Source organism: Phascolarctos cinereus, unplaced genomic scaffold (genome assembly GCF_003287225.1).
Source record: "Phascolarctos cinereus isolate Bilbo 61053 unplaced genomic scaffold, phaCin_HiC Scaffold_4;HRSCAF=312, whole genome shotgun sequence".
Taxonomy (NCBI): Eukaryota; Metazoa; Chordata; class Mammalia; order Diprotodontia; family Phascolarctidae; genus Phascolarctos; species Phascolarctos cinereus.
The window spans coordinates 696,916,190-696,942,336 of record NW_027555847.1 but is presented as its reverse complement, the minus strand read 5'-3'; the positions used below and the strand labels follow the sequence as shown (position 1 = coordinate 696,942,336).

Genomic DNA, 26,147 nt, shown 5'->3' with positions numbered 1-26,147 from the left:
CCATGAATAATTTTCAACAATTCAACTTTTATAACAATTAAAAATAAACCTGTTAATTTTTTTTTCAGGACAATGACAGCATTTGGGTTTGTTTGTTTGTTTGTTTTAACAAAGTAAATTTCTTATCGATGGCAACAAAATGGTATTTGTAGTATTTTTACCATACAGTAGATCCTATCCATTCACTATACTTTTCTGAGTGTCCTACATGCAAGTACATGATTTTAATGTAACCCATTTTTTGTGCTGTTCCTCTAAGTTTGCTATTACAATATATGAGAGAGAGAGAGAGAGAGAGAGAGAGAGAGAGAGAGAGAGAGAGAGAGAAGGACTGAGTTGGCAATTAAGAGATTATTCTTAACTTTGAAAAGAATAATTTCAATTGAATGATGAGGTCAAAACCAAACCAGAAGTTTGGAAGCCAAACCAGAGTTAAGAAGAGAATGAGAGGAAAGAAAGAAGAATCCATTATAAATGGCCTTCTCAAGGAAGTCAGGCACAAAAGGCTAGACAGACATGGCATAATAGTTAGCAGGGGTGGATATAATAAGTGAGGAAAAGAGGAGAGACATAGACATTTTTGTAGGCAGTAGGAAAGCAGCCAAGCAGATGGGGAGAGATTGAAAATAAGTGAGAAGAGTAGGGATGATGGGAGGGACAATCTGCCAGAGCACTCAGGATGGAATGGGATTACTATTGCATATAAAGGAGTTTACCATTGAGTAGTCATGTGAGACAATGATGGAAGAAAAGATAGTGACAGAACATATCTGAGTGATGATATGAAGGGGAAGAGACAAGAGATAGCTCTTGGCGAATGGCCTAAATTTTTTCAGTAAAATATGAAAAGTTCTCAGCTGAGAGCCATGGGAGGTTGGAGGAAAGACGGAAAGGTTTGGCAGAGTCACTCACAACTGTATATTGTGAATATTTTCTTCAAGAAGCAAGGCAACCTTACAACCTAACAACAATCACCCAAAAAATGAAACTGACTTTATCTCAACAGACAGGAAGTCACTAGTTATTGATGTGGGAGTCAATTCTGAGTCAGCTGTCTGTGTGGTTAAAATCACACCGAATTAGAAAATAAAGACAATACTACATGCAATTACAACTGCTCCAATCCAATTCACTTAAGCTATATACTCTTGTCTAGTTCCCATTTTTTTTTTCCAGAGTCAAGACTACAGCTTTAATTAACACCACTTTTTAGAGAAACTGCCTCTTCAACACCTTGAACTGGATTTCTTATAAACATCTGAAACTCAAGTCCAAACTGAACTTATTCTCTCTCTTAGGCAGCTCCCTATTTAGGTAGTGCAGTGATGGACCTAGAGTCAGGAAGACCTGAGTTCAAATCCAGCCTCAGACATTTATTAACTGTGTCACCCTCATTTAACCTGTCTGCCAGTTTCCTCATCAGTAAAATGAAGGTAATAATGCCAACCACATCCCAGGATTGTTGTGAGGATAAAATGAGATATTTTTAAAGCATCTTGTAAAGTTTAAAGTCATACATAAATGCTAACTATTTATATTTTCCACAAGCCTTCCCTTCTTCTTAACTTTTATATTACACTCAAAGATACTTATCATCATCCCCCTCAGGGTTGCAACCCACTGTCATCCTCAACTCCTCACTCTCTCACCCTTCGTATCCAATCTGTTGCCAGGCCTTGCTAATTCTACCTTCAGAATGTGTCTTATATATGTCCCTTTCTATCCTCTGACATCACCACCATCCTTGTACAGGCCCTTATTACCTCATGCCTAGATTACCGCCACAGCTTGCTGGCAGGTGTCCGGGCTTCAGGTCTTTTCCCATCCTTGTCCACGCCCACTCAGCTGCCAATCTGACCTTCCTAAAGAGCAGTGACCATATCACATCCCTCTATTCAATAATCTCCAGGTGTTCCCTATAGCTTCCAGGGTTAAATATAAAATCCACTGTTTGACTTTTTCAGGCCCTTCACAACCTAGACCCCTTCCCATCTTTGTAGGCTTCTTGTACTTCACTACCCTCCATGTACTGTACTGTGTGACAGTTCAATGACCCTGGCCTCCTTCCCATCCTTTGCACCAAAGAGTCTGTCTCCCACCTCTGGGCATTTTCACTGGCTGCTGCCCCCCATGAATGGCATTCTCTCTCTCTCCTAACTTCTACCTCCCAGGCTCCTTAGATTTCTTCAAATTTCAACTCAAGCCCCACCTTCTGTAAGAAATTTTTCCCAATCTCACTTACTGCTAGTGCTTTCTGTTGGATTACCTCCAATTTATTCTGTCTATGCCTTCTTTCATAGTTGTTTGCCTGCTGATTCATTAGACTGAGAGCTCCTTGAAAGCAGAATCTGTCTTTTGCCTTTCCTCGTATCCCTAGATTTAGGTCTTTGGACAGCAAATCCAATGTAATTCTGATTATGCCATTTGTGTCTCATACTAAGATACAGCAAAATTTTTTAGATGATCTCTACAATTCCTTCTAGCTTGTCTTGACATTTTATGGTTCTCTGATTTCTGGAGAGAATAGGCTAATACCTTAATAACCCCAGTGACAAAAGAATTTCTTTTGCAAAAGATCTCCAGAAGTTGAAGTCTAAATCATGAAATCTTCTCAAGTCTGATGTTGCCTTGAAGTTACAAAAAGTTTAGAAATGATTAACCTTAACCAAATAATTTATGTGACAGACGGTCCAATTCTTCTTCATCTGAGCTACTGTCCTCTAAAAACGGTCCCCTCAAAAGAGGTAAAGGCACCATTCAGAAGAGTCACTCTCATTAACAAAACTAAGACTGCTAGAATAAAAACACTTATAATCAAATTATTTTTCTTCTAGAAGGGCAAAGTTATCATAGTAACCTATCAAGGTTATTAAAAACAACCTTGTCTATCCCTTATTACCCAACCGATTTAACAGATGTAAAAAATAATATTTTTAATAGAGAAATGAGAAGGTGAAGAGGAATCAGTAAACACTGTTAGGTTTAAAAGTTATTTCATTGAACACTCTCGACAACCTCTATCAACTTTTGAGTAGAAGAGTCAGCGCCTCTAAATTTGTGATTGGATGACACCCCTTTGACTCCATTCGCTTACAGTGGCACAGACAGCTAAATGGTGTGGCTCAGACAGTGGGAGGGAGGCTGGGTGATCCTGTCTTACTGCACAATCGCTCCCTTTCCAAATTCCTAAGCTAACATGTCAACTTGGCATTTCAACAGAACAAAAAGGCTAAAATGCCCCATGTCACTACACAAATTATTTGTGTTGCTAAAAAAAAAAACGGAATTATTTAGTTTTCTGTAAAACCAGTGGAACCCACCCCTCTACAAACGCAACTGAGCTGGTACAGCATTTTCCCATGCAAGTGTTTCTAAAACTATCACCTATTTTTAAAATCCAACTGCAGCAAGCATTAGGATTGCTTGATTTTGCTCTAAATGAGTCTCAGTCATTTATGGCAGAAGTACCAATGAATTAAACAGGCTTTTAGTCCCTCCCTTGTCTTTTGAAGACAATGTAAATAGAACAGTAAGGAATTTCTCAACTTTGATCTACAGATATAAATACCACAGCTAAAACTCTAGAGCAGGGGTGAGGAACCTGCTGCCTCACCGCAATGGTGAGGCACAAAGGAGGTCACAATGCCCCCTTCTAGGTCCTTGGGTGCAGCCTTTTGACTGAGCCTAAGTTTTACAGAACAAATCCTTTTATTAGGGGGATTTGTTCTGTAAGCTTTGGATTCAGTCAAAGGGCCCCACTAAAGGACCTAAAGGGCCACATGCGGAATTGAGGCCGTAGGTTCTCCACCCCTGCAGAGAGAGAGGGACCCATATACCAATGGCAAAAGTAAATAACCAATTTACAGAGATTCTAAATAGAACCCAGGTACCAGAATGATTCTAGAAACAGCCCAAGAGTCTCACAGTAACTAAACTCATCATTCACAAGAAGGAGAGGCTGCACTCATTTTACCTAGTTTTGAAACAAAGTCAGTAGTGAAGATAGTTCATTTGGAATTGCTGATTTTACCACCTTTTGAGTCTCAGCTTCCAGTTCTATTAGCACATGTTTTAAATTCTTAGTGTCACTAATGTAAATGGAGTCTAACTGAAAAGGATCCTACTTTTTTCAGTCTGACTGGCAGTTAAATTGAAATGTCCAATTATACCATTCCCAGCACTTTGAACTACATGAGACAAGGGGAGCCAGCGGCAATGGAAATGAGAAAAATGTCTCTGTTATGAAATCTGAGTAGCAGAGAAGTCATTTGAAATACTTCTTAGTGTAAATACTTCTCCTGATCCCTCCCATACACCATCTATTCTATTAAAATCTAATCACCGGGGGCAGCTAGGTGGTGCAGTGGATAGAGCACCAGCCCTGAAGTCAGGAGGACCTGAGTTCAAATCCAGCCTCAGACCAAACACTTGAAACTTACTAGCTGTGTAACCCTGGGCAAGTCACTTAACCCCAATTGCCTAAAAAACAAACAAACAAAATCTAATCACCATTAATATCAGCCTAATCAATAGACCAAAAAAATTTTTTTCCACTTCCCTTGGTTTGTTTGTTTTTTAATTCAATTTTTTTTCAATGAGCAAAAATCCACTTCTCCATGCTACCTCTCCTGAACCTACTGAAAAAGAAGGAAAAACAAAATCTCTTGTAATAAATAGGCAACCAAGCAAAATAAAATAAACAAAATTCCCACACTGGTCATATAAAAAAAATATGATTCAATCGGAATTGTGTTATCTACTCTTAGACCATTTAAAATGATGTAAAGAAAACTGTGTTGTATGCTTTTTTTTTTTAAAGTAACACCTCATATGGCATGTTCTACTCTTTAGGATACAAACTCTACTTCATAGTTCCAAAGTGCTTTACTAAGCAGATTTAAAATACAGACTGCACAGCTTAAGTAGCCAGTACAACTGTTCTTCCTTATCTTTTCTATTAGCTGTGAGGCTATTTTTCTAAAACAATAAAAAGTTATCCTTGTTCTACACATAGGCACAAATGTACAGGCTGAAATACCGAAATGAAATTACTTCACAAAATAAAGAATGGCTATATAGCAATTTATACCACAAAAGAGAAGAAACACACACAACACAACACTTACATTTCCTTCCTGAATTCCTCCATTTTTTGGTTCTCTGCTGTGAGACGTTCCTTTGATTTGTTCAATTCTTCAACATTTTTGGAGTTATTTTCTTTAAGTGCATTCAACTTCAAGAGAAAAAAAAAATACAGCTGAAGTCATTCTGTGCTGCAGTGAAATGTTTGGAGCCCTAAAAGCTACTCACTGAATGGGTGGTGAGAGGGTACTGTAAAGTTAACTCTGTGGGAATGGATTAAAAGGCAGTACATGCTATAGTATCAAGATCCCTGAGTTCAGAGTCAGAGGATATGGGTCTCAAACCCTGCTCTGAACTCTGGCTCTCTGGAAAACCATAAGGCAGGCCCTTCTCCTCTCTGGGTCTCACTTTCCACCACTATAAAATGAAAAGGGTGAACTTGATAACCATTAAGATTCCCTCCAAATAGAAATCCTACAATCTACAAAAAGCTAGTGTAAAAACAGAATGCAAATCTCTACATTATTAAACAATATTTAAACAGAACCTAAACTTAAAATCTCCTTTAATCTTCAAGCTTTCTCCAAGGTTCTCAGTAATGCATAGCACTTTCTATGGAAATCTAGACAGAGAAGTCCACTCAAATAATATACAAAGTACCTGCTATGTGGTAAGGCTTAGTGCCGTGGGTGATACGAAGGAGATTAAGAGGTAGTTCTGGGCTATTAAGACAGCCAAGATGTAAGGGTAGAGACAGCAACCTAGCTGAACTCTTCCAACATTCCGTTTAAAATAAAGGTCATATTGAATTATAGAGTGGCAGAGCCAACAAAAGACAAGGCAGCAGGGGTGAGGAACCTGTGGACTCGAGGCCACATGTGGCCCTCTAGGTCCTCAAATGTGGCCCTTTGACTGAATCCAAACTTCACAGAACAAATCCCCTTAATAAAAGGATTTGTTCTGTAAAACTTAAGACTCAGTCGAAAGGCCACACTCAAAGACCTAGAAGGTCACAGGTGGCCTCGAGGCCACAGGTTCCCAACCCCTGGACCAGGAGAAGGCATTTTCCCAGCCCAAGACAATTTAGGAGGTCAGAAGGAGAGGTCTGTGACACTGGGGTGGGCTTGGTCAGAACATTGTGGCAGCAGCAGTGGGCCTTATAGGCAGCTGTAACAGTGGTAGCAGCAGCTTTGAGAGCCCTCAGTTGGACAACTGATCAGAAGGAGACTGCAGGGGAACTCTGGCTGGCATTGGGCACAGGACCCTGTTGCATTGCCCATGTGCAGTTTAGGTTGTAGTTCTAGAGCAGAGAAGAGCACTAGCACTTGCAACTGCATGACAGCAGAGGTGCTTCCCAGGTAAAGACCACTTGGAAATACTGAAAACTTAGAGACACCCAGAACTAGCTCTGAAAACAAAAGAATGAAAAAGCCTGAAAAGCTTGTGATAGCCTCCAACCCACCCCAGGAACAGAGCCCAACTTAAAGTTCAAAAAGCGGGAAAAATGAGCAAACAATAAAAAAAAGAATCTGGCCATAAAAGCTATGATGGTGACGAGAAAGATTAAGACACAAACTTAGAAGCCAACAATGTGAACATAGCCACCAGCACGGCCTCAAAAGGAAGAAAAATTCAGAAAAGAAATGAGAGTAATGGAAGAAAATTAACAAAAATAAAATTAAAGAAAGAAAGAAAAAAAGAAAAGAGAATTAACAACTTGGTAAAAGAGGCACACATACACACACACACACACAAACACTAAAGAAAACAGCACCTTAAAAAACAGAATTGGCCAGATGGTAAAAGAGACACACAATTATAAAGGAAAACTGCTCCACTATCTTAGGACCAGAGGGTAAAAGAGAAATTGAAAAAGTCTGCCAATCACTTTGTAAGCGACTACAAAATGAAAACTTCCAGGAACATTATAGCCACATTCCAGGACTCCCAGGTCAAGGAGAAAATGTTGTAAGCAGTCAAAAAGATACTGTGGAGCCAAAATTAGGATCACACAAGATTTAGCAGCTCCCATATTAAAAGAACAGAGGGCTTAGAATATGATATTCCAGAAGGCAAAGGAGCTGGGACTACAAGAACACCTATCCAGCAAAAATGAGTATAATCCTTCAAAGGAAAAAATGACGTTCGACGAAAGACAGTATTTTTGAAGCATTCCTGATGAAAAGAGCTGAACAGAAAATCTGACATTCAAATATAAGACTCAAAAGAAGCATTAAAAAAAGTACATATGAAAGAGAAATCATAAGGGATTCAGTAAGGTTAAAATGTTTCTATTTCTATATGGGAAGATGATACATGTGATTTCTATGAACTTTATTACTGTTATTATGGCAATTAGAGTTTACGACACAGGGCACTGGTGAGTGGATTATGTTGGGATGATCTCAAAAAAATAAAGCCTTGAGAAAGAAGAATGCACTGGGAGGAAGGTAAAAGGAAAAGAAGAATGGAGAAATCTATCTTATGTAAAAAAGGCACACAAGGAAGATCTTTTAGAGTGGAAGGGAAGATGGGGCAGGGAGGTAACAGGTAACACTTCACTCTTATCAGAGTCAGGTACAGAAATTTGTCTTACCCAACAAGGAAGCAGGGTTAGAGGGGTAGCGGAGGACACATTAAGGAAGGCAGTGATCAGAAACAAAACAGACTTTTGAGGAGGGACAGGGTAAAAAGACAGAGAGAAGGATAAACAGAAAAAAACAGGACAGAGGGAACTACACAGTTAGTAATCATGTAACTGTAAATGGGATGAACTCGCCAACAAAATGGAGGCAGAAAGCAGGATGGATTAGAAAACAGAATCCAACAATAAGTTACTTACAAAAAATACACTTGAAACACAGATGCTTTTGATCAGGAAGGCTTGAAAGTACTCTATTTCATTAAATATTCATTTTTTCCCTTGACGTTTTATACTCAGTTTTGCTGGGTAGCTTGTTCTCGATTGTAATCTCAGATCTTTGCCTTCCAGAACATAATATTCCAAGTCCTCTGCTTCTTTAACATAGCAGCTACTAAATCTTATATGATCCTGACTGTGGCTCCATGATATTTCAATTTTTTTTTTCTAGCTGCTTGAAGTATTTTTTCTTTGACCTGGGAGCTATGGAATTAGGCTATTAATATTTCTGGGAGTTTTCATTTTGTGATCTCTTTTAGGAGAGTGAGTCAGTAGATTCTTACAATTTCTATTTTACTCTCTGGTTCTAAGATATCAGGGCAGCTGAGGTATGTAAAAAAGGAATGGGAAGCAATCAAGATCTCAGACAAGGCAAAAGCAATAATAAACTAATTAAAAGAAATAATCTTGGGGAAGCTAGGTGGCACAGTGGATAAATCAAGCACCAGCTCTGAAGTCAGAAGGACCTGAGTTCAAATCCGGCCTCAGACCAAAAACTTGACACTTAGTAGTTGTGTGACCCTGGGCAAGTCACTTAACCCCAACTGCCAAAAAAATTTAAAAAAAACCAAAAAACAAAAGAAATAATCTTGCTGAAAGGTACCACTGACAATGAAGTAATATCAAGACTAAATAAACATGCACCAAAGGGCAGAACATCCAAATGCTTAAAGGAAAAGTTAAATGAATTACAGAAAAAATAGTAAAATTATACTAGTGGAGGACCTCAGCTTTCCCCTCTCAGAATTAGATAAATGTAACCTTAAAATAAATAAGTTAAGGATATGAATGAAATTTTTAAAAAGAATAAATTTAAAATCCCTAACTGAACACCAAAATAGAAATTCTGAAAAATCAAAGGAGAGATTGATAAAAACTGAAAGATAAAAAAATGAGTAAATAAAACTAGGAGCTGGTTTTATGAAAAAATAAAAATAATAAAATTAATAAACTACTGGTTAGTTTGATTTAAAAAAAAAGAAAATAAAATTGACAGTATCAAAATTGAAAAGAGTAAATGCATGACTAATGAAGCTGAAATTAAAGCAATTATTTAGCAGTTATTTTGCCCAATTACGTGCCAAGATATCTGACAAATTAACTGAATGGGTTAACATATCAAAAAAATGTAAATTGCCAGATTAAGAGAAAAAGCAGAATACTTAAATAATTCTATCTTAGGAAAAGAAATTTAAAAAGTGATCAATGAACTTCCTCAGAAAAAATCCCAAGGACCAGACAGATTCATAAGTGAATTCCACCAAAAATCTATAGAATATTTAATTCTAGTTAATAAGCTATTTGGAAAAATAAAGAAAGAGCCCTACCAAATTCCTTCTATAAAGCAAATATGGTGCTTCTACCCAAACCAGGAAGAATAAAAAACAAAGAAAAGAAAGCTGTAGACCAAATTTCCTTAATGAATATTGATGCAAAAATTTTAAATAAAATACTGGCAAAGAGATAATAGGAATATATCACCAAGAACATACACTATGATCAGGTGGGATTTATACTAGGAATGCAAGATTAGATCAATATTAGGAAAACCATAACCACATCAACCAAAACTATGACCATATTAATAACAAAAATGATCAGTTCAATAGATACAGAAAAAGGTCTTGACAAAACACAACATTCATTCTTATTAATAATATTAGAAAGCAAAGGAATCAAAAGAGCTTTCTTTAAAATTGTAAGTAGTATCTATCTAAAATCAAGAGCATTATCTGTAATGAAGTTAAACTAGAAATCATCCCCATAAGATCAGGGATGAAGCAAAGATGTCCATTATTTCTACTATTATCCAATGTTGTACTAAAAATGCTACCTATGACAATAAGACAAAAAAAAAAGAAATTTGAAGGAATTAGAATAGACAATGAGGAAACAAAACTATCATTCTTTGTAGATGATGTGATGGTATACTTAGAAAATCCTAAGGAATCAATTAAAAAAGTAGCTGAAACAATGAACAACTTTAGCAAAGTTGCAGAATATAAAATAAACCCACATAAATTATCAGCATGTCTATATATTGCCAAAAAAACCCAGCAGGAAAAGATATGAAGAGCAATTCCAATTTAAAATAACTAAAGACAACATAAAATACTTGGGAGTCTACCTGCCAAGACAAACCCAGGAACTCTATGAACACAATTACAAAACACTTCTCACACAAATAAAGACAGATCTAAACAACTGGAGAAATATCAATTTCTCATGGGTAGACTGAGCCAATATAAAAGCAATTCTACCTAAACTGATTTACCTACTCAGTGCCACACCAATGAAATGACCAAAGAATTGGCTTATAGAACTAGAAAAAGCAAGAAAACTCATTTGGAAGAACAAGAAGTCAGAATACTAACAGAATTAATGGGAAAAATTGTGAAGGAAGGCAGCCTAGCAGTACCAGATTTCAAACTATGTTAAAAGGGGTAATCATCAAAATAATCTGGTAATAAATAAGAAATAAAGTGATGGATAGGTGAACTAGATTAGGTACACAATAAACAAAAGTAAATGACCATAGTAATGTAGCATTTGATAAACCTGAAGATCCAAGCTTTTGGGGGTAAGAACTTACTGTCTGACAAAAATTGGCAGGAAAACTGGAAAGCAATTTTGCAGAAAATGGGTATAGAACAACATTTCACACCATACAGCAAGGTATGGTCAAAATGGGCATATGATTCACACATAAAGGGTGATATCATAAGCAAAATAACGGAGTACAGAAATTTTTACCTGTCAAATCTATGGATAAGGGAAGACTTCATGATCAAACAAGAGGTAGTAAGGATAATGAGAAGTAAAATGGATAATTTTGATTACATTAAAAAGATTTTACACAAACAAAATCGATGCAGTCAAGATTAGAAGTAAAGCAAGAACTGGGGGGGGATGATAAGCAAGTTTCTCTGATAAATGACCCATTTCTCAGATATATAAGGAACTGAATCAAAATTTTTTTTTGAGTGATCTTAGTTTTTTTTAAATTTAATTTATTTTTTTAATTTTTTTTTCCACGTGCTTTTGAGTTGAAAATTTTTTTCTCCCTTTTTCTCCCCCCCCCCCCCCGACGGCGCACAATCTGACATGGGCTTTACATTTACATAGCCATAAAACATATTTTCACGTTAGTGAAGTTGTAAGTAAAAATTAAAACCAATAGGAGGAACCATCAGAAAGATGAAACAAAATTCAACTTAAGGTAAAAATAAGTGAGAGCGATTCGACTTCCATAGTTCTTTCTTTGGATGTGGAACTGAATCAAATTTATAAAAGAGCAAGAGCAAGCATTATCTGTAATGAAGTTAAACTAGAAACCTTCCCCATAAGATCAGGGATGAAGCAAAGATGTCCATTATTTCCATTTAATTTCCAACTGATAAATGGTCAAAGGATATAACAGGCAGTTTTCAGAAAAAGAAAAAGATATATAGTCATATACAGTCATATGAAAATGTTCCAAATCACTACTGATTAGATAAATACAAATTAAAACAATTCTGAGGTATCACCTTACATCTTAGACTGGCTAACATGATAGAAAAGGAAAATGACAAATGCTAGACGGGATGTAGAAAAACTGGGACACCAGTGCATTGCTGGTGAAGTTGTGAACTTATCCAACCATTCTGGAAAGCAATTTGGAACTACACTCAAAGGGCTATAAAACTGTGCATTACACCCCTTGACTCAGCAATATCACTACTAGGTCTATATTCCAAAGAGATCAAAGAAAAAGAAAAAGGACCTCTATCTACAAAAATATGTACAGCAATTTTTTTTGGGGGGGAGTAGCAAAAACTGGAATTTTGAGGAAAACACGCTATTCATCAGTTCGGTGATGGTTGTACAAGTTATGGTATATGATTGTGATGGAACACTATCGTGCTATAAGAAATGATGATCAGGATGGCTTCAGAGAAACTAAGCAAGACTTTTATCAACTGATGCAAAGTGAAATGAGAACCAGGAGATCATTGTACATAGTAATAGCAACATTGTAACAATGATCAATTGTGAAAGACTTATTTATTCTGATCAATATAATCATCCAAGATAATTCTGAAGGAATCATAATGATATCCATCTCCAAAGAGAAGTGAATTCTGAGTGCAGAGTGAAGTATTTTTTCACTTTATTTATCTTGTTTTATTCTGCAATATGGCTAATATGAAAATGTTTTGCATGATTTCATATGTATAACTGACATATTGCTTGCCTTTTCAATGCGTGGGGAAGGGGAAAAGGAGAGAATTTAGAACTTAAAATTAAAACAAAATGCTAAAAATAAATAAATAATTAGTGTAAAACAAAGGAAAGAAATCAATGAAATGTTTTTTTTAAAAAATACACAGAAGACAGTAGGAGGAAGTTTAAAATGGAACATGGACAAGCAGGGAAGTGTTGAAACTAGCATGTTTAATTTAACATGTACTTTCATTAAAGACTGATGGTTTCATATATAATCTTTTTCTGTTCTTTGTTTATAGAAATGTTTCACAGTTTTTGATGTTTGTCAAGTTCATGAAAATAAAAATAAAAATAAAAAAAAAGCCATCCTTGTACTAATGGATCTAATAGTTCTGGAAGCTACAGATATATAATAGAAGATACAAGGTGAAAGTGTAGTAAGAGAGGTACAAAGTGACAGGGGAGTTCAGAAAAGTGGTAGTTGACTGCAAGAGAGGGAGGAGGAGGAAACTGGGGAGGATCTGAATCTGGCCTAGAAAACAGGTCAATAAGTATTTATTAAATGTCTACTATGTTCTAAGCACCATGCTAAATTCTGAGGATACAAAGGCAAAAACAGTCCCTGCACAACAACTGTGTTCAAACAAGATAAGTACAAGGTAAGTTGGAAATAATTTCAAACAGGAGGCACTAACATTAAGGAGGACAATAAAAAGGCTTCTGCAGAAGGTGGGATTTTAAAGGAAGCCTGGAAGTAGAGATGAGGAGGGGAGAGCATTCCAGGCATGGAGCCAGTGAAAATGAATCTATTTAGAAGCATTCAATCAGTTATCAAATATTACTGGTTCTACTTCCACAACATAATTTGTTCATCTATCTCCTCTTCAACCACACAGTTACTAACCTCAATCAGGTCCTCATCACCTCTCATTTCCTAACTGTACTCATGGCTTCCAATCTCTTACCTTTCCATTTCATCCCCCACTAAGCTGGTAAATCATTTTTCCCAAAACATAAGTTGGACCGTGACCTTCCCTTGCTCAAGAACTATGTTAATCCATATTGTCTTTAGAATAAATTGCAGACCTCCTAGTGTGGCAAATTTAGAATCCTTGACAATCTGGCTCCAGCTTACCTTTTCCCTCTTGTTACACTCTACATTTTAGGCAAACTGGTCTAATTTGCTATTTCTTCAACTCTTTGTTCTTTTTACACACATCTGTATCAGTTTTCTCCATTCTTACAATGTACTTCCGCCTTACCTTTGTCTCTTAGAATCCCTAGATCAGCTCATGTGCCACTCCCCACCTGAAATCTTTCCTGAATGCACCTTGTTCATGTACATAAACCTCTGTTCACATATTCTATCCCACCAGTAAAATATAGCCTCCTTGAGAAGGCAATTTAAAATTACTTCATTTTTTAGTTTTTCATTTGTTTGCCTGGTATCCTCCAAGGAAGCAAGAGTCTCAGTCTTCTCCTTGGTCATCTGTTCCATCAGCTGCATAGCATCTTCTGCTGTTTGGGCAACCTAAACAAAAAAAGTATGGTAAGCAGTGGCTAAACCCATTAAGGTAGCCTGACAGCCAAAGTTTTCAATTAAAGGCCTCTAACCACACTTTATATAACCCTAATAGTGGACGTGAGTAATCTGATTTAAGTCCAGAGAAATGTGTTGCAGTGAGGAAGTGAAACACAGAATTTGTTTAAACAAATCATTTGTACACAGCTGACTTTTCTCAAAGTACTCAGGCGTGGCATCTGATTCAAAAGCTGATGTATTGTTATTATTAAGTCAAGGTCTTTGGGGGGTCAAGGAGGGTTAGGAGAATAACCTTTAGAAAAGTTTTATTTTTAAACAGAAATAAAAGTTAATTCCAAAGCATGTGAATGTAAATCAAGTATCTTATATTATGTACAATACAGTAAAAATGTTTTAGGCAAGCTAATAGTAATGAATACAGGTATGGCTATGAGTAGAAGAAAATGTGAAGGCCAATAGGTTGTTGCAAGACCAACAATCAGTAATTTGGAAAAATGTAACTCCATCTAGAGGTTAGTTTTACTGTTTCCTTTGATACACTAATATTTAAATGAATGATAACAATATCATGACTTGCCAATTACAATGGAGGAGCCCTTTGGTGAAGTTTTCAGATTCTAAATGCATAAATGACAAATAAAATTGAAAGCCAAGTAAAAAATGCTATCAGTTTGTACCATCTTACCTTTGGGTTTAAGTTGGTACAAACTGTAGCAATGGCTTTAATTTAAAAAGTCATTACACTTTTCATTCACTGTTTTGGAACTTGGCTTTTTCATGACATTCAATCAGGTATATACAAGCTATGGAGATTAGACATCTGGTAAAGAATCTTCTTTTAAATGCTACTAAAGGTTTTATGTTTTACTCAAAGCTAGTTATAGGTAATCAAAGATAATTAAAGAGGAACAGTCTTGATGGGGGATAGGATTTCTGGTCTATAGATAGGTTAAATGAGCTTAAGAATGCCTTAAAAATTTCATACTTCAAACAGTGAAGAAATCAACAAGGAGTAATTCTATTCTGGGTCTGATTCTCACCAACAGGGAACTGATGAGGTAGAAATAATGGGTATTTTTTTCAAGAAATTTTTAGATGAACATACAGTTATCCCTTCCACATCATGTGGTTTAGGAGCATGGTGCCCCCCCATGATCTGAAAAATCCACATAAAATTTTTTGGCACTCCCTTCATGCCAGAGAAGAGGTTGAATTGTTTTCTTTTTCTTTTATGGGAGGTTTACAGCACCTTATTGTAAAATTTGAGTTAAGTATTTGGTCACAGGCTCTGTGGCACCTGCAGGCTTCCACAGAACTCCCCAAAAAAATTCCCATTTAATTTCTTATGCTGACTCACAACATATCAAAACCACAATGGAGAAAGTCTTGATATGGCAGGGATAACTGTATTTCAAAAGATTTCAAAACAATAGCAGGTAGAAGCCTATGTACTAAAAGTCCACAGGGGATATTAGCATAGAGAAATGAGAAATTATGCTATTGAGGAGACGAAATTCCAAAGGCAGGAAGAAAAATAATTCCAGTGAGGAAGCAAAAGGGAAGCTGTAAAAAGACCAAAGTGAATAGGAAATTCACTAACCAATTTAAGATCAGACAGGCAAGAATGAAAAGAATATTGGCTCTGGAGTCAGAGTCAGAAATCCTTCCTCTAATACTGAACTGTATGACCTTGGTTAAGTTACCCTATCCCTAAGCCTCAGGGAAAGGGGGTTGGACAAGATGACCTCTGAAGTTCCTTAAAGCTCTAGATCTAGGATCCTATGACAGGATGTTAAAAAATAAAACAGTACAAAACAAAACCAAAAGAAAGAGGCAGGGGGTAAGACAGGATGAATACATAAACCTAGTACAGTGCTGAGTCATACCTCTCAAAGCCCAGAATGAGTTGGGAAAGAAAAGTTAAGTACAAAACAAAGCAGAATTATTTTTTAAGCTATAGTGGGGAAAGAGGAGTATCGGAAAAAAAAAAAACAGGTAGGACTACTCCTTCGGACAGGTGGCCAAGTAGGTAATGACTAACCATGCTACTCAATTCTCATTTTGCTTTTGTCTTCTATGTCAAAGAAAATTTACCTTTGAATTAGAAAGGCCAGAATAAAAGATGATTAATAGGGAGGAATACCCAAGAAAAGTAAGACAACAGTAAGAGAGCACTAGCTGTCTTTGATGGGTTCAGCTCACCTGGCCCAGATAAATTACATTCTCAGGTACTCAAAGAAACTGTAGTTTTGCGATCAATAACCACAAAGAACATTGGCAGTGATCTTTGAAAGAATGCTGAGAATAAGATACAGGTAAATGCCCCAGTTTTCAAGAAAGGGAAGAGAAAAGAGGCTACAAACTACTAACCAGTGAGCTTGACTTCAATTCCTGGAAAAATTCTTGAACATATTAAAGATAAGGTTGGTGACCATCTAGAAAAAGAAAGCATCATCATAAAGAACCAACATGGCTTCATTAAGAACAGATCCTTTTGTAAGAGGATTACTAAACTATTAAATCCAGGGAATGCTATAGGTGACACTTTCACAATTTACCTATATTTTAAGGTAGCATGTGATAAAGTCTTTCAGGATATTCTTGTAGAAAAGCTAGGAAACATGTTGGGTAGATAATACTATAATTAGACTGATTTGGAATCCACAGTGTATTAGGACAGCTGAAGAAGTTAATGAGATTTTAGGCTGCAAGAAGAAGACACACCTTCCATGAATAGGGAGATTAGAGTGCTACTGTATTCTTCACCCTGAATAGACTACATCTGGGGTATTAAGACCAGTTCTGGTTGTACCACTTTAGGAGGGACACTGATAAAATAGAAGACAAAGAAGGGCAATCAGGACTGTGAAGAGCAGGAGGTATTTGGCCTATAGAAGATAACTGGAAGACTGTCTCATGGAAGAGAAATCACATTTGTTCTGTTTGACCCTATGGAATAGAACTAGAAGCAGTGGATGGAAATATCAAAGCTAGAAATGTAGGCTTTGTATAAGGAAAAACTTTCTAACACTGAGAGCTGTCCCAAGTGGAATAAAGCTCCCCTTGGGAGAAAGGAAGTTGTCTTTCATGGAGGTCCCCAAGTGAAAGCTGAATGACCACTTGTCAGCTATGCTGTAGGGGGAATTATTTTCAGATATGGACTAGATGCCTGTGTTAGCCTCTTCTAACTCGAATGCTGTGATTTTGTGAAGTGCTCAATGTGTAAATAAAGTATATCCTTAAACTACTTTAGTTAGTACTTGGTATTAGTAATTCTATAGATACCCAATCCCTCAATCTTTGGAATTACCGTATATGACTGAAGGGTCTCTAGCTCTCTAATTCTCAGAGTAAGCTTGCTCTTGTCTTTCCGCAAGATCCGATTCTCACTCTGGGATTCCAGGAGGTTTGCTGAAATATTACTGTTGGTTTTGGCTAACTGACTAATTTCTTTCTGGAGAGTAAAGTAGTTTTCTGCCAGCTTCTCCTTCTCCTTCAACTCCTTCAGGAGCTCTTCCTTCTTCAGCATGACTTCTCTGTGGTCAGCAAGGAGGCTGTTGTTCTCTTGTATTAGCTTAGCTTTCTCGGCAGTGGCTGATTCGTGGCTCAGCCGGAGATCTTCCAATATCTTGGTGAGGCAGCTGTGCAGGTCTTGCAACTCTGACTTGGATTTGGTCAAGGAAGCAAAGTCATTTTTCAAAATGTCTATTTTGGTAGCAAGTTGAGAAGTCTCTGCACTCAAAACTTCCTTTTCCTTAACAATTTTCACAACTTGTTGCTCTGATTTTCCTTTCTCCTGGGCCAGGATTAGGTTCTCAGACTGAAGTTCTTTATGGCAAAGTGTTAATTTTTCTAATTCCTGTTGCAGAAGCAGGATTTGACTTTGTAGTTTATTATTTTCTAACAGAGAACACTCCTTCTCCTGCTCTCTAGCTTCTCTTTCAAGGTTTAAGGCCTGCTGCGCTGCATTGACCTCTTCATTTAATTTCTGACAATCTTCTTGCAGTCTATACCCATCCTTAAGCAAGATATCCTTTTCCGAATAGCAAGTGTTAAGTTCAACATCCAAACTTTCTTTGGCTTCCAAGAGATCAGCATGTTCCTTTTCTAAATTCTTTTTGGCTCCCTCAAGCTGTTCTAGCATCAAAGAAAGGTCATGTTTGTTGGACAATAGTTCCTGGCTTTCTTTTTGTTTCTCCTGAAGCTCTGTCTTCAGAGCCTCAATACTATTAAGAAGTTTAATTTTCTCTTGAACAACAGTTTTTTTGTTGGCAGTTTCTTGATCATATTTCCTTTTAAGGTCAGCCATGGCTTTGAGTGAAGACTCTCTTTCTTGAAGCAAGCTTGCATTTTGTGTTTCTAACAGAGATGTTTCTTTTAGGAGACCATCCAGCTGCTTTTTTAACTTTAAAGACTTCTGACAAGCCACTTCCTTCTCTGCAGTCAGGTAACCAATCTTCTCATTCAGAGCCATCTCTTTGTGAGCAGCATCTTCAGAGCACTTGACAAGTTTTCCAGTGAGGATTTTATTTTCATTTAAGAGTTCTTCATTTTTGAGCAAGAGCCTACTCTGAGATGAAGTCAAGGTTTCTTTTTCTTGCAGAAGCTGGATACACTCAGAGTCTGTAATCTCCCTACTGGTTTTGATTTCTTCCAGAAATTTCATGAGACTTGCTTTGGAAGACTGAAGCTCCACAGCCACCTTCTCCGCATCTTTAAGCAACTTATTTGAGTCATCCAGCTGTGTCTGCAGTCTGTTAATTTCCACACTAAGCATTTGTTTGTCACGGAGAACTGCTTCCAAGCCCACATTCAGCTTTTCTTGTTTCCTGAGGAGTTCATCTTTCTCATTCTGTAGATCCTTGTTGCTCTGAAGAAGATCATCCTTCTCTTTCTTTAAGGTTGCACATAGAGTGTTGAGGCCTGACTGCTCCTCCAAGTATGACTTCTTCTCAGCTGTGAGCTCTTCAACTTCTTGGACTAAGTTTTTCTGATCTCTTGCCAGTTCTTCAAAGGAATTCTGAAGCTTTAGGACAATGTCATCCTTATTTTTAGCCAAAGCAATGTTTTCAATAGTAAGTTTCTTCAGCTGATTCTCTAGTTCAATTTTCTCCTTATGATTCTTCTTGGATTCAGCAATTAAGGAATCATTGCGCTGCTGAACATCTTCTACAAGGGCCTGCATGCTTTTCTCGGAAGCTTGCAAGCTGTCATTTTCTACATTTATCTTCAAGAATTCTTCCTGTACAATACTGAGGTCTTCCAGTAATTTTTCTCTCTCGATAGCTAAAGCTTCTTTGTTGAGTTGCTCTTCCTGATACAACTTTTCTACATCATGCTTTTCTTCTTGGATTTTTTCCTTCTCCAATGTAAGCGCTTCATTTATTAACCAAAGCTTCTGCTGATCTTCTTGCAGTAAAGACGTCTTGGCCTCCACCTCCATCAGCTTTGCTAAGAGTGAACCTTTGTCTAACTTTAAAGCGTGCCCCTCCTCCGCAAGAAGCTGCTTCTCTGATTTCAGACCCCTCAGCTCTTCTGACATTAATTCAATCTCTTTTTTGGTTGAAGCTAACAAATAAGTTAGAGACTAAAGAAACAAAAGTAGGGAAAAGGGGGAAAAAATCACGTCAAGCAGACAAATGCAAGTGGATTAAGACTGAACAAAAGTTACTGTAATTCAAATTTAGAAGATATAACTATCGATAAAGAGTTCCTTAGCTAGGTGGATTATGGGAAGAAGTTATTAAGTAGGAAGACAATACCAACATACATTTGTGTAAGACTTGTAACTTCTCAAAGTAGTTTTGTAGTTATCTCCCTTTATATTGTCTTACCATTTCATTTTATCCTCCCTCCACAAAATCCAAATCCAATGCCTCATCCTGGCATGGAAGTGACACTGGGTTCTCAAGGATTAACATCAGCATTGTGCAAGCTCTGGCTACCAAGCTGCACTAAATTCAATTATAGCCCTGGCAACAGATGACACCTACCACCCATGGAACGACCTAAGTACAGAGAGGCTCATCACTAGTAGGCTGGTCATGACAACCCATGAAATATACACAAATATAAACTGGTCCTGAGTTCCATGCAGTCCCTTTCTGCTTCTATGCTGATGTGCCAGAGTAGTGGAAAAGAGAGCAGAGGATGCTGAGAATTATTATGGTCACTAAAATGTTAAGATTTTCAAGAAGGGAAAAATGGGGTTGGGGAGGGCCACATAGGCAGCCAGCTCCCTTAGTACAAGGAGCAATAACATTTCCTTTCTTCTCCCTCCTTCCTGCCCCACCCCACCAACAACGGCATTTTGAAATGACTTTGGAATTTCAGTATTATCCTTTAGAAACATATAGCCTCACTATTTTTACAAGCATTGTCTTTGAAGAAATTCCAGTACAGTCAAGTTTTTGAAGGAAAGATTCAACCAAGGTAACTGAATATTTACATGAAAGCCATTCTATCAAAAGCCACAGGAATGCTAGACAGCAAGGAACACGTAGGGCAAATCATGAGGTTAACTAAGGCCCTAGTAAATAAGGTCCTCTCACACTCAGCTTGGGATCCTAAAGGTATGCTGCTTGACATTAATGGAGGAAATCACACAACCATTCCAACTGGACTCACGATGTATCTGTTATTATCTAATCTCAACTGGGTCTTCATTCTTGCACAGCAATCCCTTTATATTTTCCCTATCTGACTCTCTAGCCCACTCCACATAAGATCTGTCCAAACCTCTTCTTGACCCTCCTATACTACCATCTTCTCCTAAGCAGAGGATACTGCCTTCTATTTTACCAAGAAAAGAGGCCATCTGTCATGAGTTGCTTTCTCTCCTCATCCCACAGCTCAATGTCTGTCAATATCATCCCCATTTTTCCCTTCTTTGCTCTAATCTTTGACAAAGAGGTAGCCCTTAGGCCAGCCTCTCCACATGTGCCCTTGATACTGGAGGCATACCTCTTCAATCATCACCTGTCTTACTACCTACTTCAGTTTCTCCACATTTACTGGTACTTTTCCTGATACTTACCAACATGCCCAGGCTCTCCTACCCTCAAAAAAAAATCCTTCAATCAACCTACCATTCTTTCAAGCAAACTCCTCAAAAAAATTCATCTACATTCACTGGTTTCACCTGCTCTCCTACTCACATTTGAACTCCTTGCAATCTGGCTTCTGAGCTCAGCACTCCATTGAAACTGCTTTCTCCAAGCTTCCGAAAGCCTCTTCTCAGTCCTCATCCTTCTTGGCGTCGTTGTAGCATTTGATCTTGCTGATCATCTCCACCTGTTGGTTGCTCTCCTCTTCCTAGATTGCCGTGACACTGCTCTCTCCTGATTTCCCTCCTTTTTGTCTATCCATGCCTCCTCAGTATCCTTTGCTGGACCATCATCCATCTTCAACCCATTAAGTATGAATCTCCCCTGAAGATCTGTCCTAGGCCTTCTTTTCTTCTCTTACTACACTCAGTGACTTCATCAGCTATCATGGATTCAATTATTGTATCTATGCAGAAGAATCCTAGATATATATGTATATACACTCATACATACGTACACATGCATGCACAGATACACACAGATGGTATGTATCTATGCGTGTACGTATACATGTGTGTATATCCATGTATCTCCAGTCTTAATCTTTCTCCTAAGCTTCAAGTTCAGCATCACCAAGAGCCTGCTGAACATTTCCAACTGGCTCTCCCTTAGATACCTTGAACTCAATACACAGCTAGAGTAAACTCTTCTCCGCACATGTTTAAGACATTATGCTTAGTAAACACAGGACAATACGATTTAACACTTGAACTAATGGTAGAAGAAATTTATAAATCAGGATGTAAATTTTTTTATGCAGAAAATTTTCTGATGAGAGGGTAGCTTGGCAAAAGTTATCAGATTTTTTCATTTTTACATTTCTTTTTCATACTTTTTTTGTTGCATTAACTGAAATTCTTTATGATTGGCTTAGTAAACACCACTCTAAGCCTTTTCTGTATTTTAAAAGTGTTATTCATATTCTGAAATTTTGAGTTTTACCCAATGCAAATTTTTGGACAATCTTGTTAAATAAGGATTTGATACAATTTGTGTCAAAGAAACTGAGCTTTCACAGGCTCTAGTTTGGATCGTTTTCATATGGCATTTCAAATTAACATCACTTACCAAACAGACTCATTTATGAGGAAAGAGGATGAGAACAAGGGCAGTCATGAAGTTCTGGATATATCTAATATGGACTAGTAATAGGGGACCCAATTTGGATATGTGTGCATAAAATGTAATAGCATTCACAAAAGAGAATGAACTGGAGACTCCAAAGGTTCCTCACTCTAGAACTAAGGATGGTGGAAGAGGGGTAAGAACTATTAGCAACTGGTAGCTTCATCTACTAAGATGCTGACTGGACTTGTGCAGGGACAGGCAATGGGAATAAATAAGGCAAAGAACTAGATTGAAAAGAGTGTTGGATTTAAAACAGAGACCTGGGTTTGAATGCTCCCTTTCAACAATGTTTAACCATTTGACCCATGTGAGTCACTTAACCTCTCAGTCTCAGTTTCTTCATCCATGAATAGGAATAAAAGAACCTACATTCCCCACATAACAGTACTATTATCAAGAACATGTAGGATAAAATTTGTGAAGTACTTTTCAGAACTTGTGCTATGTAAATGTCAAGTTAGTATTCTTGATGCAGGAACTGGGATTTCAAGTAACATGCTTGGATAAACTCTTTTTCAAGTGCTAAGTGAAGCCACATTTGATTACAGCCTGTGACCCACCGTGGTTCAATGCTGAAGAAAAACAAAAGACCTGTGCAGAAACTTAAGTGGGAGCACTCTCACACATGAACGTATAAAGATCCCACCAAAGGGTATATATGAGACGGCCTTAGTATGAACATTCAGCTTTGTGACAGAAGCATGCACTGAGAGACTCTGTATCTTGCTAAGAAAAAATCTTTCTAAGAGGAACCAAAAAAAAAAATAAACTGTTTGGGTCATAAGGCCAGCTATATATTCCCAAAAGAAGGAGCGAATTAACCCCTAAGTCGTTATACGTTTCAAGGTGATTGGATTGGCAGAAATGACTCCCACTACCCACGAACTATTTTGGTGGCCATGATTAAAGAGGGATATGTATCCTCTCGTGCTTTAGAGGGAAGGCCCCTATGTAAGCTAGACATAAAGGACTGTCTCCACAAGGGTTTGAAATGGGGAGCCTGAGTTGTACGTGCCACTCTCTGCAAGAAAGCCAGATGTTTAATTTCTTTTCTCAGTCCAGAAAATGCAGTTCAGGCACCAAGACAGAAAGACAGAAGATACTGTTATCTTTACTTTACAAAGAAAGAAAAAGAGGCTCAAAGAGATTTAAGTGATTTGTTCAGACACATTTAGAATCTGAAGTGGGAGGTGAACCCCAAACTTGAAGTACAATGTTCTATCCACTATGTGATGCTGCACTAATAGTAATATAGTGCTTTAATGTTTAAAAAATATTTTACCTATATAAGAAATATAAAAAAGCACAGTGGAACAAGCATGAAGTCTGAAGTCAGAGAAACAGTTTCTAACCAGTGAATTAAATCACTCAGGGTGCAGATACCGCAAGGAGTTTATCTCAAGAAATGTCTCAGTATGACAGAGAGGCAGTGTGCTTTGGCAGAAGGAGTGCTGAAACTGGAGTTGGGAGAGACCTGGGTTTAACTCCTACCTGACACTTACTAGCTATGTGACTAGAGGCAAATCTCTTATGTTTTGAGCCTGTTTCCACAACAGTAAAATGGAGATCAATACTATCTGTGGTGTCTACCTTACAAGGCTGTTGTAAGAATCAAATGAGATAATGTACAGAAAGCACTTTGGAAACTTAGAGTTTGTAAATGTCAGCTATTGTTCTTAAATAAGTATACTTTCTACAGACCAAATAAATGCCCCAAGCATATAAATACTGTTTTTGAAATTATGGACATATTATTGTGATTAATATAAATCCACTTAAAAGTGCTACTGAATTCAGAGTAGTTTTTTGCTATTATGTATTTTCTCAACAAAAACTAATAGCACAACTATCATGTTGCAGTCTACAAAATTTGATGTTAAAAAGGGATCCTCATACTCAAAAAGTTTGGGAGTCACTAACTGATAAAGCAAAGATCAAAATTAACATCAAAATTAGGATAAACTAAGATGCTGCATGCACTCAGAATAGCTACAAAAAGACTTATTTAAACTAGATATTGACTCTGAAAAAGATGTCAATTTCAATAGAATACAAGCTCCATGAGGGCAAGGATCAATATGTTTTTGTCATACTGCCAGTGCCTAGCACTTAATAAATATTTACTGAAATAAAAATGGGCAATGTATAAAAGTAAAGATACTTACATAATTACTGGAATTTCTTAGAGAAATTTAAAAAATTTAAATTAATCCTCACAATGAGGATGTCAGAAAAAACCAAATTGCCTTAGCCAGCAAATACTGAAGCTCCTTAATAAGTACATGTCAGACAAGTGCAATACCAGTTTTTAAGTACAAACTCATTTGCAAAACATTATAGGAGATGACAGATATTACACGTAACATCATGTCACATAACAGCAAAATGCTGAGGACAACAGGATGATTCTACAAAAAAGCATTCAAGGAAATGGAACTAAACCTGATCATCTCAAGAATACTAGAAGGCGAATAAAATCAAAATGGAAAAGATGTACCAGAGTGTCTATGGCAATCTATTTTTACCATTAATAAGTGTGGAACTACCAACAGTACATTAACACCTCAGTGCCAGAAATTATACTTAAGAAAAGGTTATCAAAAAAAAGAGCTGGACTCAACCAAATCCTCACAAAGGAAATCCATCTTGGAGGCAACACAATTTTCAAGATACCCAGAGATAAATTTTCAAGATGCTTTATGAGAAGAGCCTGAGCATATCTGACTGGAACCTTTAGTGAAATGGAAGAAATACAAGCAGCCCCTTAAAAACAATTCCCTAAGGCAGACCACATCTTCACATGCACATAATTCACTGAGAGGTACAGAAAAGATTTCCTGTGTTGGTCTGTCCACCCACCCACCAAAATGTGATTGGTTGGGAACAAAATCTTCACCCTTCCAGAAAGGTTTCTTCCATGCTTCGGGACAGCATTTTATACTGGAGAGAAAAGTGGATTGGGTATCTAAGGAACTAGGTTTGAATTCTGGCTTTGCTTCTTACTATATACGTGACCTCAAGATGAGTCATTTCATCCCAGTATGCCTCACTTTAAAGTGTTTAGATGATCTAATCACTAAGGGACTTTCCAACTATACATCCTACAACTACATTTTGAAATCTTATAGGACTTCTTGACAAATACAACTCCACAAAGATAACTTTATTCCTGATTGAGGAATAAAACTGGGAGACAAACATTCACTACTGCCACGAAGAATGTCCTGGGCACAGTCCAAACAGAAGAGTCGTTGTCTACCGATGTCGAAGTCCTCCAGATGGTCCAGTTTGTAGATGATACTTTGCTGTCTTCATTGAACCCTGGGATACATCAATGCCTCCTCAATGAGATCCATGGCTACCCAAAAGAAACTGACCTAGTCATCTATATAAGAAGAACCCAAATGAAGGAAGTGTGTGTGCATGTGTGTGTGTGTGTGCGCGCACGCGCTCGTACGCATTTATTATCTTGGAAAGCACTGCAAATGGACAATAAGACTGACCCAAAACTGAGTACGAGGAGGAGGCAGCCTGAAACACCTTCAGTAGACTACATAGTACTTTCAACAATTGGTGACTCCACCAATGCCTATCTTTTTATCACTAAGATTCTCCCAGTGATGCTATCTATACAGCAGCAATCCATGGACCAACCCAATTTCTGAAGAATCAAAATTATAGGTGAACAAATGGGAAATGTAAAGCTGCATGGTATAAGCAGGCTGCAATATATTTCCAATCTCTTATTCCAAGATGTGTCCTTGTCTACCCAGCTCTTAGCAGAGTACAGGTACTTGATAAACATTTGTTGATTGATGCATCATAAAAGACATCATCCATGATATGCATGACTTAAAAAGGAGGTAGACTGGGCAGGTAGCAAGATATAGGCAGAAAAGTCCCAGTGTTGCACTAATATCCAGGCAATATTAGAAGACCTAGAAGAAATCCACCAGCATATCAAGTAGATTCTTTATGAATGTTTAGGGAAGGACACGAATAAAAATCTCACAGGATGAGAAGACACAAACAGCTTGCTGTCTTTACCAGTGAAGTAACTTGGCTTTACTAACAGCTCTATGAGAAATAACTCCTAATAGCTAAAGGGCTTAAGGAAAATAAGTGGTTTTGTACCAAAAACGTGAGATTAAGTCTTCTC

At 37.4% G+C, this 26,147-nt stretch overlaps 1 protein-coding gene across 9 annotated transcripts in view; it reads right to left on the bottom strand.

Moving 5' to 3' along the window:
* CLIP1 (CAP-Gly domain containing linker protein 1) overlaps window positions 1-26,147 on the bottom strand; it is a 145,181-nt gene that overhangs the window by 28,735 nt on the left and 90,299 nt on the right. For 7 of the 9 annotated variants that reach the window (XM_078154270.1, XM_020970286.2, XM_078154274.1 and 4 more), the window contains 2 exons: window positions 13,626-13,742; window positions 5,127-5,233 (listed from right to left, as the gene is read on the bottom strand). In XM_078154270.1, coding sequence (XP_078010396.1) covers window positions 5,127-5,233; window positions 13,626-13,742 — 224 coding nt within the window. Of the gene's footprint in view, window positions 1-5,126; window positions 5,234-13,625; window positions 13,743-17,064; window positions 19,342-26,147 lie in introns of all 9 variants that reach the window. The other 2 variants (XM_078154275.1, XM_078154272.1) reach the window with 2 other exon arrangements.